This window comes from Macaca nemestrina, chromosome 4, assembly GCF_043159975.1.
Source record: "Macaca nemestrina isolate mMacNem1 chromosome 4, mMacNem.hap1, whole genome shotgun sequence".
Classification (NCBI taxonomy): Eukaryota; Metazoa; Chordata; class Mammalia; order Primates; family Cercopithecidae; genus Macaca; species Macaca nemestrina.
The window spans coordinates 72,845,396-72,860,241 of record NC_092128.1 but is presented as its reverse complement, the minus strand read 5'-3'; the positions used below and the strand labels follow the sequence as shown (position 1 = coordinate 72,860,241).

The 14,846-nt window shown below is 34.4% G+C and overlaps 1 protein-coding gene across 2 annotated transcripts in view; it reads right to left on the bottom strand.

Annotated features, from left to right (window-relative positions):
* LOC105475512 (VPS50 subunit of EARP/GARPII complex) overlaps positions 1 to 14,846 on the bottom strand; it is a 121,835-nt gene that overhangs the window by 78,290 nt on the left and 28,699 nt on the right. For both annotated transcript variants that reach the window (XM_011730843.3, XM_011730842.3), the window contains exons 10-12: positions 5,031 to 5,073; positions 3,567 to 3,665; positions 16 to 156 (exon numbers count right to left, since the gene is read on the bottom strand). In XM_011730843.3, coding sequence (XP_011729145.1) covers positions 16 to 156; positions 3,567 to 3,665; positions 5,031 to 5,073 — 283 coding nt within the window. The remainder of the gene's footprint in view (positions 1 to 15; positions 157 to 3,566; positions 3,666 to 5,030; positions 5,074 to 14,846) is intronic.

The following is a 14,846-nucleotide window of genomic DNA, read 5'->3' as shown; positions in this document are numbered from 1 at the left end:
TAAGTCACTACATACTGTACAGAGATCCTTATATTGCAGCTTTTGGAATTTTGTGTCTGTGTTTCCTGCACATAGTTCCACATAACCAAGAACAACTTGAAACACGGTGTTGTGAATGGCTTGGGTGAAGTGCATATGAAGTTGATCCATTGCTGTCTGTGGAAAGAAAAAATGCACAACATAATTTCACATTATTAAAATAAATAAATTTCAACAGATTGAAAAAACCCAGGGAAACATGTTTTCAAATAATAGTTAGAACACAAAGATAATATTTTCCCCAGAATTATAACTGTAGGGTATGTTATTTGCAAATAACCCTTCACATAACCAGATCATCAGAGCACTCAAAATAAATGTGACTCGTGAACACTGCTCTGTTGTTCTTTATTTATAACTGGTACTCATCTTGCTCTTTCTTAAATATGTTGTACATAACCATATCTCTAATTACCCTCTGCATCATTCTGCATGCATTCCTTCTTTTATATCATTCAGTGCATTTCTCAATGGTAATCTTCTCAGGGAACCTCCCATGACCAGCCAATATGAATCAGTACTTTCTATCTCTGCATCCACATACCCTGATTTATATTTCTTTGTAGCATCTATTACTACCTGATATCATATTCATTTACAGGCATAAATCACAAAGGAAATCTTTTGGTTTCCCAGTGCATATAAAAGTTACGTTTACACTGTACTATAGTCTATTTAAAGTGTGTAATAGCACTATGTCTTAAAAAAACAACATATAAACCTTAATTTTTAAAAAATTGCTAAAAATGCTAATAATCATCTGGGCCTTCAGCGAGTCAATCTTTTTTCTGGTCGAGGGCCTTGCCTCAATGTTGATGGCTGCTGACTGATCAGGGTGCTGGCTGCTAAAGGCTGAAGTGGCTATGGCAATTTCTGAAAAGACAACAGTGAAGTTTGCTGCATTAGTTGACTCTTCTTTTCACAAAAGATTTCTCTGTAGCATGCGATGCTGTTTGATGGCATTTTATCCACAGTAGAAATTCTTTCAAAACTAGAGTCGATGCTCTCAGACCCTGCTGCTGCATTACCAACTAAGTTTATGTAATATTCCAAATTATTTCTTGTTATTTCAACAACGTTCATGGCATCTTCACTGGTAGATTCCATCTCAAGAAACCACTGTCTTTGCTCATCCATAAGAAGCAACTCTTACATCCATTCAATTTTATCATAAGATTGTAGCAATTCAGTCACATCTTCAGGCTCCACTTCTAATTCTACTTCTGTTGCTGTTTCTACCACATCTGCAGTGATTTCTTCCACTGAAGTTTTGAACTCCTCAAAGTCATCATGAAGGCTGGAATCAACTTCTTCCAAACTCCTGCTAATGTTGCTATTTTGACCCTCTCATGAATCACGAATGTTCTTAATGGCATCTAGAATGGTGAATCCTTTATGGGAGCTTTTCAATTGACTTTCCTGAGATCCAGCAGAGGAATCACAAATGTTCTTAATGGCATATGGTAAATCCAGAAGGTATTCAATTTACTCTCCCAAGATCCATCAGAATAATAACTATCTATGGTACCTATAGCCTTATAAAATGTATTTAAGTAGTAAGACTTGAAAGTCAAAATTACTCCTCGATCCGTGTGATGCAGAATGACTGTTATATTATCAGGCATGAAAACAACACTCATCTTCTTGTACATCTCCATCCAAGTCATAGGGGACTAGGTACATTGTCAATGGACAGTAATATTTTGAAAGAGAAATTTTTTTCTGAGCAGGAGGTCTCAACGGTGGGCTTAACACATTCAGTAAGCCATGCTGTAATCGATGTACTATCATCCAGGCTTCGTTACTCCACTTATAGAGCACAGGCAGAGTAGATTTAGCATAATTCTTAAGTGCCCTAGGATTTTCAGAATCATAAATGAGCATTGGCTTCAACTTAAAGCCTCCACATGCCTTAGTCCCTAAAAAGAGAGTCAACCTGTCCTTTGATGCTTTGAAGCCAGGCATTGACTTATTCTCTGTACCTCTGAAAATCCTAGGTGGCATCTTCTTCCAATAGAAGGCCATTTCGTGTACACTGAAAATCTGTCCTTTAGCATAGCCATCTTCACTAAGCTTAATCCTTTCTAGCTTTTTATTTAAAGTGAGAGACATGAAGCCACTGTAGGTTTATTAATTGGCCTAATTTCAATACTGTTGTGTCTCAGAGAATAGAAGGGTCAAAAAAGAGGGAGAGAGAAGGGGGAATGGCCAGTTGGTGCAGTGGTCAGAACACACACATTTGTGAATTAAGTTCACCATTTTATATGGGTACAGTTCATGGACCACAAAACAATTACAATACTAATATGAAGCTCACTAAACATAAATCACTGTCCCAGATATAATAATGATGAAAAAGTTGGAAATACTGCAAGAATCATGAAAATCTGACACACAGACATGAAGTAAGCACACTCATGCTGTTGGAAAAATGGCACTGACAGACTTGCTTGACGTAGGTTGGTCACAAACCTTTAATTTGTAAATAACACAGTATCTGAAAAGTACAATAAAGTGAAGTGTAATAAAAAGAGGTATGCCAGTATCCCTCACTAAAAGGTAAGATACATAAAAGCCTACATCCAGACACTTGAAACAATGCGCGTAGGAGGTACCAAAAATATTAATGGGATTTAAGACTTAATCTGATGGGGGAAATGAGAAATTATAATCCTATTTTCAAAGATGTTTAAACATATCCCTCAAAATTGCTAAGTTCTTTCTTCTTAGATTTTTTCTTGGGTATAGCTTAAGACATGAAAACTAAATTACAATAAACAGTAAAATTTCTTTATTCATATTTCAAAATGTAGAGTTTAAATTGTTTAGTAAATTTTTAAACTTCCTTCTAAAAGAGGGGAGCATTTAAGGGAAGAAAACATTTACATCTATCACATTAAATGTTGTCTAGGTAAACATATAATCCTATACAAACAAAAGATACAATTAACTTGCAAAACCATGGCACCTGTTTCAAGTCTTTCAAGGAAGCCCTTGAACAATAAGGGTATGAAAAGCCATACATTATGAGAGAAATTATGACATTTTGGGGATAAAAGGGCCCTCTGAAATATCTGATAAATAAAATGGACCTGTTTTACAGATAAATGTACAAAATGTACAATGCTGACATATCATTTTGAGGGAGTCATGCTGGCCTATCTAACAACACATGAGGCTGCAAATTAGGAAGTCCTGCTTCAGACCAAGAGCTGAGTTAAAAGAGACTACATATTGTCTCCCACTGAATCTTATAATATACTTTTTGGAAAATCTACATAAATTGTGAAAATATTAAAACCGACAAGTATTTCATAGTTCAAAACAAACTCCTGTAATGTTTTAATTACAGTATATACCCTCTGAGTCTATGAGAATAACCATTTTATCACTGTTAATTCAGAATAAAAATGTACTTTGTTAAATAAAACTTTTTAAGGACATGAGATTTATAATATTCAGACTTAATCATGAAGGGCAACAAATTCCTGATTAAGGAAAAATCCAAACATGCTTTTGAAACAAACCTGTGTTTTTCCAAGAAGTCGATAAGCTTGTTGAACCTTGGTATAATGGTTAATGTCAAAATTCTTGCAGATTTTGGAAAGAGCTACATCCAGCTGTTCCTATGTAATTAAAAGAAGCAAGAAATGGTTAAGGAATTATGTTTTCAAGGCAATGAGAGGAAAATATTAAGACTAATCTCTCACTTTTAGTTAACATTTACTATCATACCAGATTTAGAAGTCAACAACAAAATTATATAAAGTTATAAATTGCAATTGTAAATGTATTAGCAACTATAATCAAGTTTACCAAGATATTAACATATGAATTTCTATGTCTTAAAACCCATGCCTAGTGTTTTACAGGAAACAAAATAATAGTTTTGTAATGAATCTAACTCTTACTACTACTTAACATTTCCTCAAGCATCTGCTAAAATCTTATATAAACTGAATTTGTAGTATTACTGGAATTACTGGAAAACAATAAAACAATCTTTCTCTAATCAATGAAGAGGAATTCTCAACAAAACTACATTGAAATTAAAAGTATATTCCTCAAGATTTAAGCTCTTATATCTAAATTACTATGCTTTATGGATTTCCATTTCAATGATTTTACTTTGAAATAAGAGCTTTTAATATAAGTACAGAATAATATCTATTAAGAGTGAAGAAATACTGAGCTATCAAAAGAAAGACTTCATTAAAATATTCAGAGAATTGTTAACTTAAGCCACTCAAAGCAGTTGTTTTTGTGACTATCAAATAAACTGTTATTCTCATAATTATTTAATAGCAAATAATTGCATTTATGGTCAAAAATTACTTTCTCAAAAGGTAATTTGAAAGTCCAATCTCAACTTTTATAAATACTCTTATCAGGAAAACAATAAAAGACTAGAAGAAAACAAATAATTCTTATTTATTAAAATGAATACCCTCCTTTGCAAAGATTGTCAAGGAAAGAGATGAATTTTGAATACATGTAACAGGCAAAACATGCTTCATGCCCACAATTACATATCTCTTCCTTTCTAGTTTCTACATTTTTGATGAACTATATGAGTATCATTATGAGGTTTAGGAATTTTGGAGGGTTTTCATCAGCCAATAATTACTTATAAGTAAATTAACTCACTATCACTATACTAAACAATAAAGTAACTGATAATTAAAATATAATTAATACATAGAATGTATTATGGCTATTATATAATTTTATGAGAACATACCTATGACTAAGTTTGGAAATTTTTCTTGGAAATGGTAATATTTTCAAATACTGTTTTGACATCCCATAATTTACAAGTAAATTTTTACACAAACTTGACCATAAATAGATATCCCAAATGAAAATCAAGAAATACAGTGATTTAGAGACATTGGTAATAACATAAAAGCCAAAACAAAATGTTGCACCTATGTTATTCAAAAACTTCTGAAAAGAAAAAGTCATTAAGGTTACAATATAATCCTTCTTACCTCAATCTGTTCCAAAGTATCTTGCAGCTTTGAATTCAGTTCACTATTAAAAAAAAACACACACACACAGTTTTTTTTCTATTTCTAAAAGAGACAAACTAAGTGCTAAATAAATACATACTAACTGAATAATTAATCAGTAAATTCAAAGATCAAGGGTATAGACAGTAAGGCATGCTGCTGAATTCTACATATAGACAGTGCAATAAGAAAAAGTACTAGAAGGGAATAAATAAGAGTCATTACCAGCAGCAACAGGATTGTGTGAGTAGAAAGAAAGAATCTACAGATAAAACTAAAAAAACTGAAGAATTAAAATAGATAACTTTTACATAAACAATGTTTGTGTGTTTAACAGTCAACTGAATATCCTCTTTCTCAGTGATCTGAAGACCTTTACCCTTTATTTTTATTCTGTCTGTCTCAAGTGTATTGGTCATTCAGGAAATGCAAATTAATACTATAAAAACACTGTAACAAATGAAAAGAATGGCTAAAAATAGTTTTTTTTAATTAAAAATGACACCACCAAATGTTGGCAAGGATGTTGAACAAACAGAACCACTCATTTGATGCCAGAGGAAGGGGAAACTGATATAACCTCTTGGAAAACCCTAATATCTACTGAAACAACACACACTATATCTCCCAGCAGGTCTAGTCCTGGATACATACCGAACAGAAAAGCACACAGAATCCTTGCAGCATTATTTTTAATAGGCAAAAACCTGAGGCAACACAATTGTCTAGAATAATTAGATAAGTAAAATATGATATATTCATACAATAAAATCTTACAGCAATTAAAATTTATGTGAACCCCAAAAACACGTTTGGCAAAAGAAGTCAGTAAAAATAGTATATACTGTATGCTTCCATTTATTTAAAGTTTAAACAAGCAAAACTAATTTTGGTGACAGAAGCCAGAACAGTGCTTACCTTAGAAGAATGACTGGGATGAGACATGAGAGAAGTTTGTGGGGTGTCAGAAATACTCTGTTTCTACTTCTGGGTGGTAATTACATAACTATGTTTACTTTATGAAAGTTTACTGAGTTATACTCATACACTTAGGACATGTTATTGAATCTAGATTTTTTTCCCCCTTTAATTCTTACAAGGTCAGTAAAAAAAAATCAATAGAACTAACATTATTTGAATTACATCTCACTACTAAAAATGATGTGATATCTAACAAAATAAATGCAATCACAGAGAACATATTTTAACAAGAAAGAATAAAACCTAATTGTTCTTAAAATAGTACAAGTAAAAGACATTTAGCACACCAAAATCAAAGGTTTTTAAAATTGCTATCTACTGATAATAAACTTGACTCTCAAATTCCTAGCAGCCAAAGCAAATAGAGAGGGCCACAGTACATAATTCAGAGTCTAAAACAGTAGAACATACCAGTAGCTCAAGGGGGAAAAATAAATGAAAACAAAAATATAAAAAATCACTTTTGTTGGCATTAAGTTCTGAGAGAAAATTTTGCCAGTGTCTTGATCTTCAAAGGCACAACACCCTTGACAATATCCTTACAATACATACAATAATGGGTTCCTTGCATTTGCTTCTTATAGAGCCTTTCAATGCAAGCTAAAGAGATAATACCAGAGTGAGATATAGATAGATATAGATAGCAATCTGTCAGAAAAGTAAAACCAATGTAATACAAGTACACAGTTTTGGATGCTCTCAATGATAAATGTCCAAACATCTAGAGAAATTAGATCATTTTCTGCAAATAGTATTTATCATAAGCATACTTTGAATTGAAGTTGAGGACTGGAGAGTATATTTTCCGGCAAAAACTGGAAGTGAGCAAAACTATATCCTTTGACAATTAACAGTGTAGGACTGATACCTTATTAGAAAAAGTAAGATCTCTAACCAGGATTTGTGCCTGAAATACAGCCAAATCCTCAGACGCAGATTAAGGGAATACTTGTAGGTAGGACTGAAATTTCGTTAAAAAAATGATTCTAGGACAATTCCTGCCACAAAAAAAAAAAAAATGAATGGATAAATAAGTGAATGAAGAATGAAAACTACTGCCCCCAAAATAATTCCCCCAAAAGAATAGCTATGATAGTGCCTTAACACTTTCAAAGAATTAAATAAATCTTCATCCAACCCCAAGAAAAGCAAAACAAAACAAATCAGTATCTTCTCTCCCTCAGAGCTGTTCTGTCTCCCATGTTCTCTGTCTCGATTCACAGCATCACCACCTACTCAAACAAAGCTGAAAATCTCAGTCATCTTGCATTCTTCCCTCTCTATATGTAATTGGTAATCAAATCCTGATGATTCTACCATTTCATTTCAGATTTCCCATATCCACCTGTGCTTATCTTTTCTCAATTCTATGTCCTAATTCAAGCATTATTACCTTTTGCTTAGGGAATATAAATCATTTTGTTATAAAGATACATGCACGTGTATGTTCACTGCAGCACTATTCACGATAACAAAGACACGTGAATAGCAAAGACATGTGAATAGCAAAGAAATGGAGTCAATCCAAATGCCCATCAATGATAGACTGGATAAAGAAAATGTGGTACATTTATACCATGGGATACTATGCAGTCATAAAAAGGAATCAGATCATGTCCTTTCCAGGGACATAGATGAAGCTGGAAGTCATTATCCCCAGCAAACTAACACAGGAATAGAAAACCAAACACCACATTTTCTAACTTATAAGTGGGAGCTGAACAATGAGAACACATGGACACAGGGAGGGGAACAACACACAGTGGGACCTCAGGGGACGGGTGGGGAGAAGAGCATCAGGAAAAATAACTAATGCATGCCAGATTTAATACCTAGGTGATGGGTTGATAGGTGCAGCAAACCACCATGGCACACATTTGCCTATGTAACAGACCTGCACATCCTGCACACGTACCCGGAACTTAAAATAATGAAAAAAAAAAAGTAGCCTCCTAACAAATCTGCACATGCAGCACACATACTTTAATCAACCCATCCATTTATTTGACAAACACCATCAACCAAACATTGTACAACATCCTTCAAAAAGCTGTCAGAAATAGTTCTGAGCAGGGGTCTAACTTCACATTGGATTTGGTCAATATTCTACATGATTTGGCAGACACAGTGTTGTCAAATGGCCTGTATGTGAACGGCTGTAGGCAAGGCAAGTGCTCTCTAGTCCCGTGGGCTCTACCATTTCCTGCGGTCTTACATCTGGCAGCCTCACATTTATGTTATCTGCCTGGTCCCTAAAGACATCTGAGTGCAGTTCTTAAGTAAAGCAAGAATAAAACCACATTAATCTCCTGCTTTCAATCTTTTGGTGACTCCCTATTAAACTAAGGAGAAAAGCCCCAAATTAGTATGGCATATAAGACTTTTAACAATCTGACATGAAAAAAATAACTTCACATTGACTTCTCATTGCCTATATTTTAGACATATGTACTGTGCACAGCACCTGAACCAAACTCCAGACTTTCACACCCTCAGTTCTTGTACATAGTGGTCACAATAACTTGAATATCCCTTCTTCCTTTCTCACTCACAAGCATCCATCTATCTTTCCAGGCTTAATTCAAATGCCATATTATCTGGGAAGTCTTTCCCTGCTAAGTAACTACCCCCACAATCTTCATAATACTCTGTTTACAGCATCCTGTATTACGGTAAGGAATACCTGTGGCTGTGTCTCCAAGGCACAAGCATTTAAGGCACTGTGGCTTATTCACTAGTGACTTCCCAGAACTAAATTTACTACCTAAGATAGGTAACAAATATTCTAAGTCAAATTTGTAATTCAAAGAAAAATGGCAAAATTTTGCCATCATCCCATTAGCCCCTATTCTCTACCTTAATAAATAAAATTACAGAGATAGAAGGAAAGGGAAGAGAATGTTTTAGAAGAAAAAGAACCACACTGAACTCTGGGTCTGCAGGTGCCTTAGCAAGAGAAGAGAGATGAGTAAGAGTTAAAGACAGCTCCACTATCATATGAAGTTCAAAATTTCACCCAAGGCTGATCCTAGAGTAACAGAAACAGAGAGCCAAGGACAAGTGGAATAATGAGTAATTCAGAACTCGTAAACATATTCCTTTAGGGAATATTTTGAGTTTGGAGGAAAAACAAATATATCTGAATTCATTCACAGGTGACAGCAATGATTTCTTCAACTTCTCTATCAAAACAAATGGGCTTTAGTGTTAGTTTATGAAATTATAATAAACCTAGATGTTTTTATGGCTGTTATTAAAGGTAAATGATTCTACATCCTATTTATTAAGATTTAATGCAAATGTGGTAAGGTAAACAGCATGCGGAAGATTATAAACATAAAAATCTATAAATCAAAAATTTGGTTTCAATAAAAATGCTTTCAAAATGTACAACTGCAACTTGACAACAATTTGCTACTAATTAAAAACACATATATAAATGTTACGTGATTAAATAGTGGACATTAACTGTACAGCTTTTAAAGAAGCTCTTACCCATCATTTAGAAACATGAATTCAATCCATTTTGATCAATTAATCAAAGTATGTTAAAAGGATCTATTCATAAACATTTTGATAAATAAATGCAACATTATGGTCAAAAAACTACCAGTTCTAAGATGGAAGGCTAAAAGCCTTTAAAAGCTATCTGCAAGCTGAATGGAATGAATCAAACAATTCTACACAGCGTTTTTACCATCACTACAGGAAATATAAGAATAATTTATCCATAAAGAACTAATTAATAGTGTTCTTTAAACAACTGATCTAGGACACACATACACTCACAAGCATGAGTCCTAGAAAGGTTGCATATAAATCAAGATTTTGAACAAATCTGACTATACAAAAAGACAGGATGGCACAGCGATAATATCTTAATGATCTTTCCCTGGTCTGTTATTAATGAACCATATGATTTAAGTCAAGTCCTTTAATATCTCTGGGCATTAGTTTCCTATATAAAGGTGGGCTAGATAGCAAGGGTTGCTTCCAGCTCTAATGTTTCATGATTCTATTATATGCTGAAGACAAGTTACTCAATTGCCCAATTTGTACATGGTTCAGTAAAGCTCTAAAACTTTTAGAATGAGCTTAAGTAAAAGTACTTCCAAGTTTATACTGTATATCCATGGCCCGAAGATGTTGATGTTCCAGTCTGTTTAAATCAGAGCCTATTCCAGTGGTTTTCAATCTACTTACAGTAAGCAGAGAATTTATCAGCAGACCTCAGAGAAACTGATTTTTCAACATTCTGAAGCTAAATCAACAACTCTTAAGTACCTATATGATCCTTCAAACCATATATAACCAGGCTATAACAGAAAGTCTAAGATCACTTTGGATCTAACTGGATCTCTGTCTTCACTTAACTTCACTTAACTCTGTTAATAAATCCCTGACCTTGGCCAGGTGCAGTGGCTCATGCTTATACTCCCAGCACTTTGGGAGGCTGAGGCAGGTGGATTGCCTGAGGTCAGGAGTTCAAGACCAGCCTGGCTAACATGATGAAACCCCATCTCTACTAAAAATAGAAAAAAATTAGCCAGGTGTAGTGGCACACGCCTGTAGTCCCAGCTACTCAGGAGGCTGAGGCAGGAGAATCGCTTGAACCAGGGAGGCAGAGGTTGCAGTGAGCCGAGATTGCACCACTGCACCCCAGCCTGGGTGACAGAATGAGACTCTTGTCTCAAAAAAGAAAAGAAAAGAAAAGAAAAGAAATCCCTGACCTAATCTATCACCACAAAGCTCAGAGTCCGACACTAATAAGTTCAAAGCGTCTCCAACTTTATTAACTATAATTCTAGATCAGCGATCAGAACCCACAGGCCAAATCCAGCTGGCAGTCTATGTTTCTAAATAAAGTTTTACTAGAACATAGCCACACCCCTTTGTTTACTTTTCGTCTACAGCTACTTTCAGACTACAAAGGCAGAGCTGAATAGTTGCAACAGAGACATCACGACATGTAAAACCTAAAATATTTACTATCGGGCCCTTTAAAGACAGTTTGCCAAGTCATGCTAGAGTTCAGCAGAAGAACTTTCAGTTGGTGAACTGATAAAAGTTAAAATAGGAAAGAGATATATGTGTGTATATGGGTCTGTGTGTGTGTGTGTATATAATGTATAGACTTTTTAAAATTATTTTTAAAAAATTAGTGAGCTGTAAAATCCCTGGTTTACTCCAGGGATTAGGAAAGGGAAGGGTGAATGGGGCATAAAGAAAACCGTTTGCTTTTTATTTAAAATCTTGTTTATTAGGATTTTTGCCATGTGAAACTGTTATTTTACATTATTTAAAACAGCACAGCACGGCAGACTGTGCTGAGAGGCAGAGAGAAACAAGTTAAAATAGAAGATAAGAGTGCAGGTGTTATCAAAACTTGGTCCAAGCTGACCAAGCAACAAGGACTCAGGATCTAAACAATGGATCAAGCTAGAAGGCCTGGAAACCTAGCAGAAACAATCAATGTTCAAACATTACTCAAGGCAGGGCTCCTTATGTCCCTGATCTTACAGGAAGAAAGCAGACACATCTTGCTGTAAAGAAATTAAACGCAACAGGGGAAGAAAAGTTCCTAGTATTGCTATATTTGTAAGCTTTGTTCATTTGCCATATGACGTAAAGACATTCCACAACCTACAATTTTCACTAAACTACCAGGATCATATTCTGAGAAAAAATGAAGGAATTCTTGAAAAATTATGAGACATTTAATACATCTGTTTATGTTAAAGTACAGTACTCAACAAACCAGTTCAGTAATATGCAAACTTTACAGTGCATAACACAAAATGCTATCAGGCTCCCTCAAGTAGTTTCTTTCAAATGAAATACAATAATAAAGCAATTTTGACTTTTAAAAGTAACTTTCCTTGAAACAAATTGAGACAAATTTCAAGTGAAAAAGAAATTAAGTACTTCATTCACAGATGCACTTTAGCATAAACACATTCTGATTCTTATTCTCAATAAATCCCAACTATATGACTCTCTGTCAATCAACTCAGGAAATGTCAGACAATGTTAAAATGTTCTCTGTCAGTTATAAAAGTGAACAAAACTCGGATTACTGTATATTTTATTAAAGATGCTGAAACATGGCACATCTCAAGGAAGACACAAGGTGCAGAGGAAGTGTCAGTTCTCTTTCATTTTTCAATCAACTGGGTGCATCATTATATGACAGTCATTCCTCAGTCTCTGTGGGGGATTATTCTGAGACCCTCCATAGGCATCAAAATCCATGGATGCTCAAGTCCTTTAAGTAAAATAGCACAGTACTTGCATATAACCTATCCGCATCCTCCTTTATACTTTACATCATCTTGATTACTTATAATGTCTAATACAATGCAAACGTATGAAACAGTTATGTTGTATTATTTTTATTATTTTTACGATTGCATTGTGATTTTTTGGGTTGTATTGTTATTTTTGTTCTTGTTTTTTCTTTCCAAATATTTTCCACTTCCAGCTGGTTGAATCCAGAGATACAGAACACATGGATACAGAGAGCCGATTACACTTGGTATTTCATGTGTTAAACTACCTAGTTATATAATCTGAGACTTACAAGATACAGAGTCAGATTCTCTTTATGCAGAAGCAAATATGTAAATTCTGTTTTTCCTATTTTCAGAATCATAAGAGTCAGCCCAAAGTTTTTCCATCTCAGCTACTCCAAGTAACTCTCCTTGGAGAGTTTGCTCTCTACCCAAAACAAAAAACTTATTTCCAATAAAGGAGTGATGTGACTAGGAAAGAAAAGAGGAACACTCAATCTGCCAAGAAAAAACTAACAAGTAGACAAGTAGGTACATTTGCATATAAACTTGCTTAAAATATTTTTTAAAAAATCACACCAGAATTCAGAAATGTTCTACATCATGGGGTGATCCTCTTAAAAATCATTTCTAAAAGGAAAATATTTATGATTCTCTAGTCATGAACAAGAATTAGCGTAGATATAAATGTTTTTAAAATTGAGAATATATAAATTCAGTTGGAAGTTAATTAGTGTTCCTAAGACTACTAGAAGGCAAAATGCTTATTCACTCTAATTCACTCAAGTCCAAGCAAAGATTAAATCTTGCCTTTGGCTAAATTCCACAAGCCCCAAGTCAATTAAATACATTTTAAAAGTGTGGATGAATCCTGTATGAGTAGGCCCAACTAGAGAGCTCAAGAACAGGTGCAACACTGTACTGGGAAGACCAGAGAAAAAAGAGCAAAAATGCACAGAAAAAAAAAAAAGAGGTGTATCAAATTTATAAAGACAAAAATAAAAGAACGTTAGAATAACAATGTATTTTATCTTTGTGGACTCAACATGACCTACATGTCAATTAACTCTATCCTTATATCCCACATTATATCATCTACAAAAGAAGTGAACAAACGTATTATGTTCTCCCATATAAACAAAATAGTTAAACAGCAGGTGAAGGGAAAGAGGGAATGGTGTTAGGCAGGTGAATGGTGGCTGGCAAAGGACACTGTGCTGGTATGGAGTGGAGAAGAGATGCTAGCAGAGGGGCTATCGTCACCACCAGACAGCTCCAACTGATAGCCCCACTCTCTAAGTCACCCTGACACTGTCACTAAATCACCAACTTAAAAACTTTATCTAAGTTTTCGTAAGATATCTAAAGTAAAACCCCATTACAAAGAATTCCTTGGGATATGTGAATGTATGTGTGATGTATTTTTACCTATTTGCAGAGAATAAGACCAATTTTTCTTATTATCACATGCATGACTCACATATCTAAACATAGCATGCTTCTTATACACTGTATTACCTAAAATAACTATTAATTTAAATCTTTTCATTTCAACCTTTTAACCTCATTTGATAACTGTAGCCACACCTCCTCCACATATCAGTATATCCATTAATTTAAAAAGTGCTCAGAAGCCACTTGATATCAATTTTTAAAAGCCCAAATAAGAATTTCTTTCAAAGACATTTTTTACAGTTAACACTCATCATGTAAGACATTTACTTTAGCATAGCTAAAATAGATTTTTAATTATATAAAAGTTTCAACACATCACCTGCTCCCTCAATTTCCTGCCAACCAATTCCACACTCATTCTTCCCTATTATAATAGACAGTGACCTTTTCAAAGTCAATCTCTGCAATAATCCTGCAAAGCCTTAGTATATTATTATGCTATTTTATTTTCAGCTTCTCACTCTCTCCCACCAATTTTCAAATATTGAGGTTTCTCCTTCTTAATTCTATATCCGTCCTCGTCACAAAATTTCCTCACCTTACACTTGATAGTTCAACCAACTCCCACCAAATCTGTCCCCAAAAGGTCAACTACGACCTCTTTGTTGCTATAAATCCAATAGATACATATTTTCAGTCTTCATTTTGCTTGGTATCTCCACAACAAAGATTTCATTTCTGGTGTAGACAGTTTCCTATTCACACCCTCATATCCTGGCCTACCTTAAGTTTTCCTGTTCTTCCTTCAGGTCCTCCTTAGTCTTGACCCCGGAAGGAGAGTTAGATCCGAAAGCTTCCACTGTATGCACAACTTCCTTCTCTCTACAGCCTAATTCTATGGGCGCCTACTTTAATATAAGTCCTTCTTGACAGATTATGTTCTTTATGAAACCAGGGATTATATTGATTACACTGTATGTGGTTTATCACCATACCGACAATTTTAAAGCCAAGTACCTGGCATAAACACTCTGTAAACTGCCTGAATTACTTTCACCCAATAAACAAGCTGTTACTATATAACAGATTTGTCACTACAAAATGAACTAAACAGATGCTTTGGTTCAAA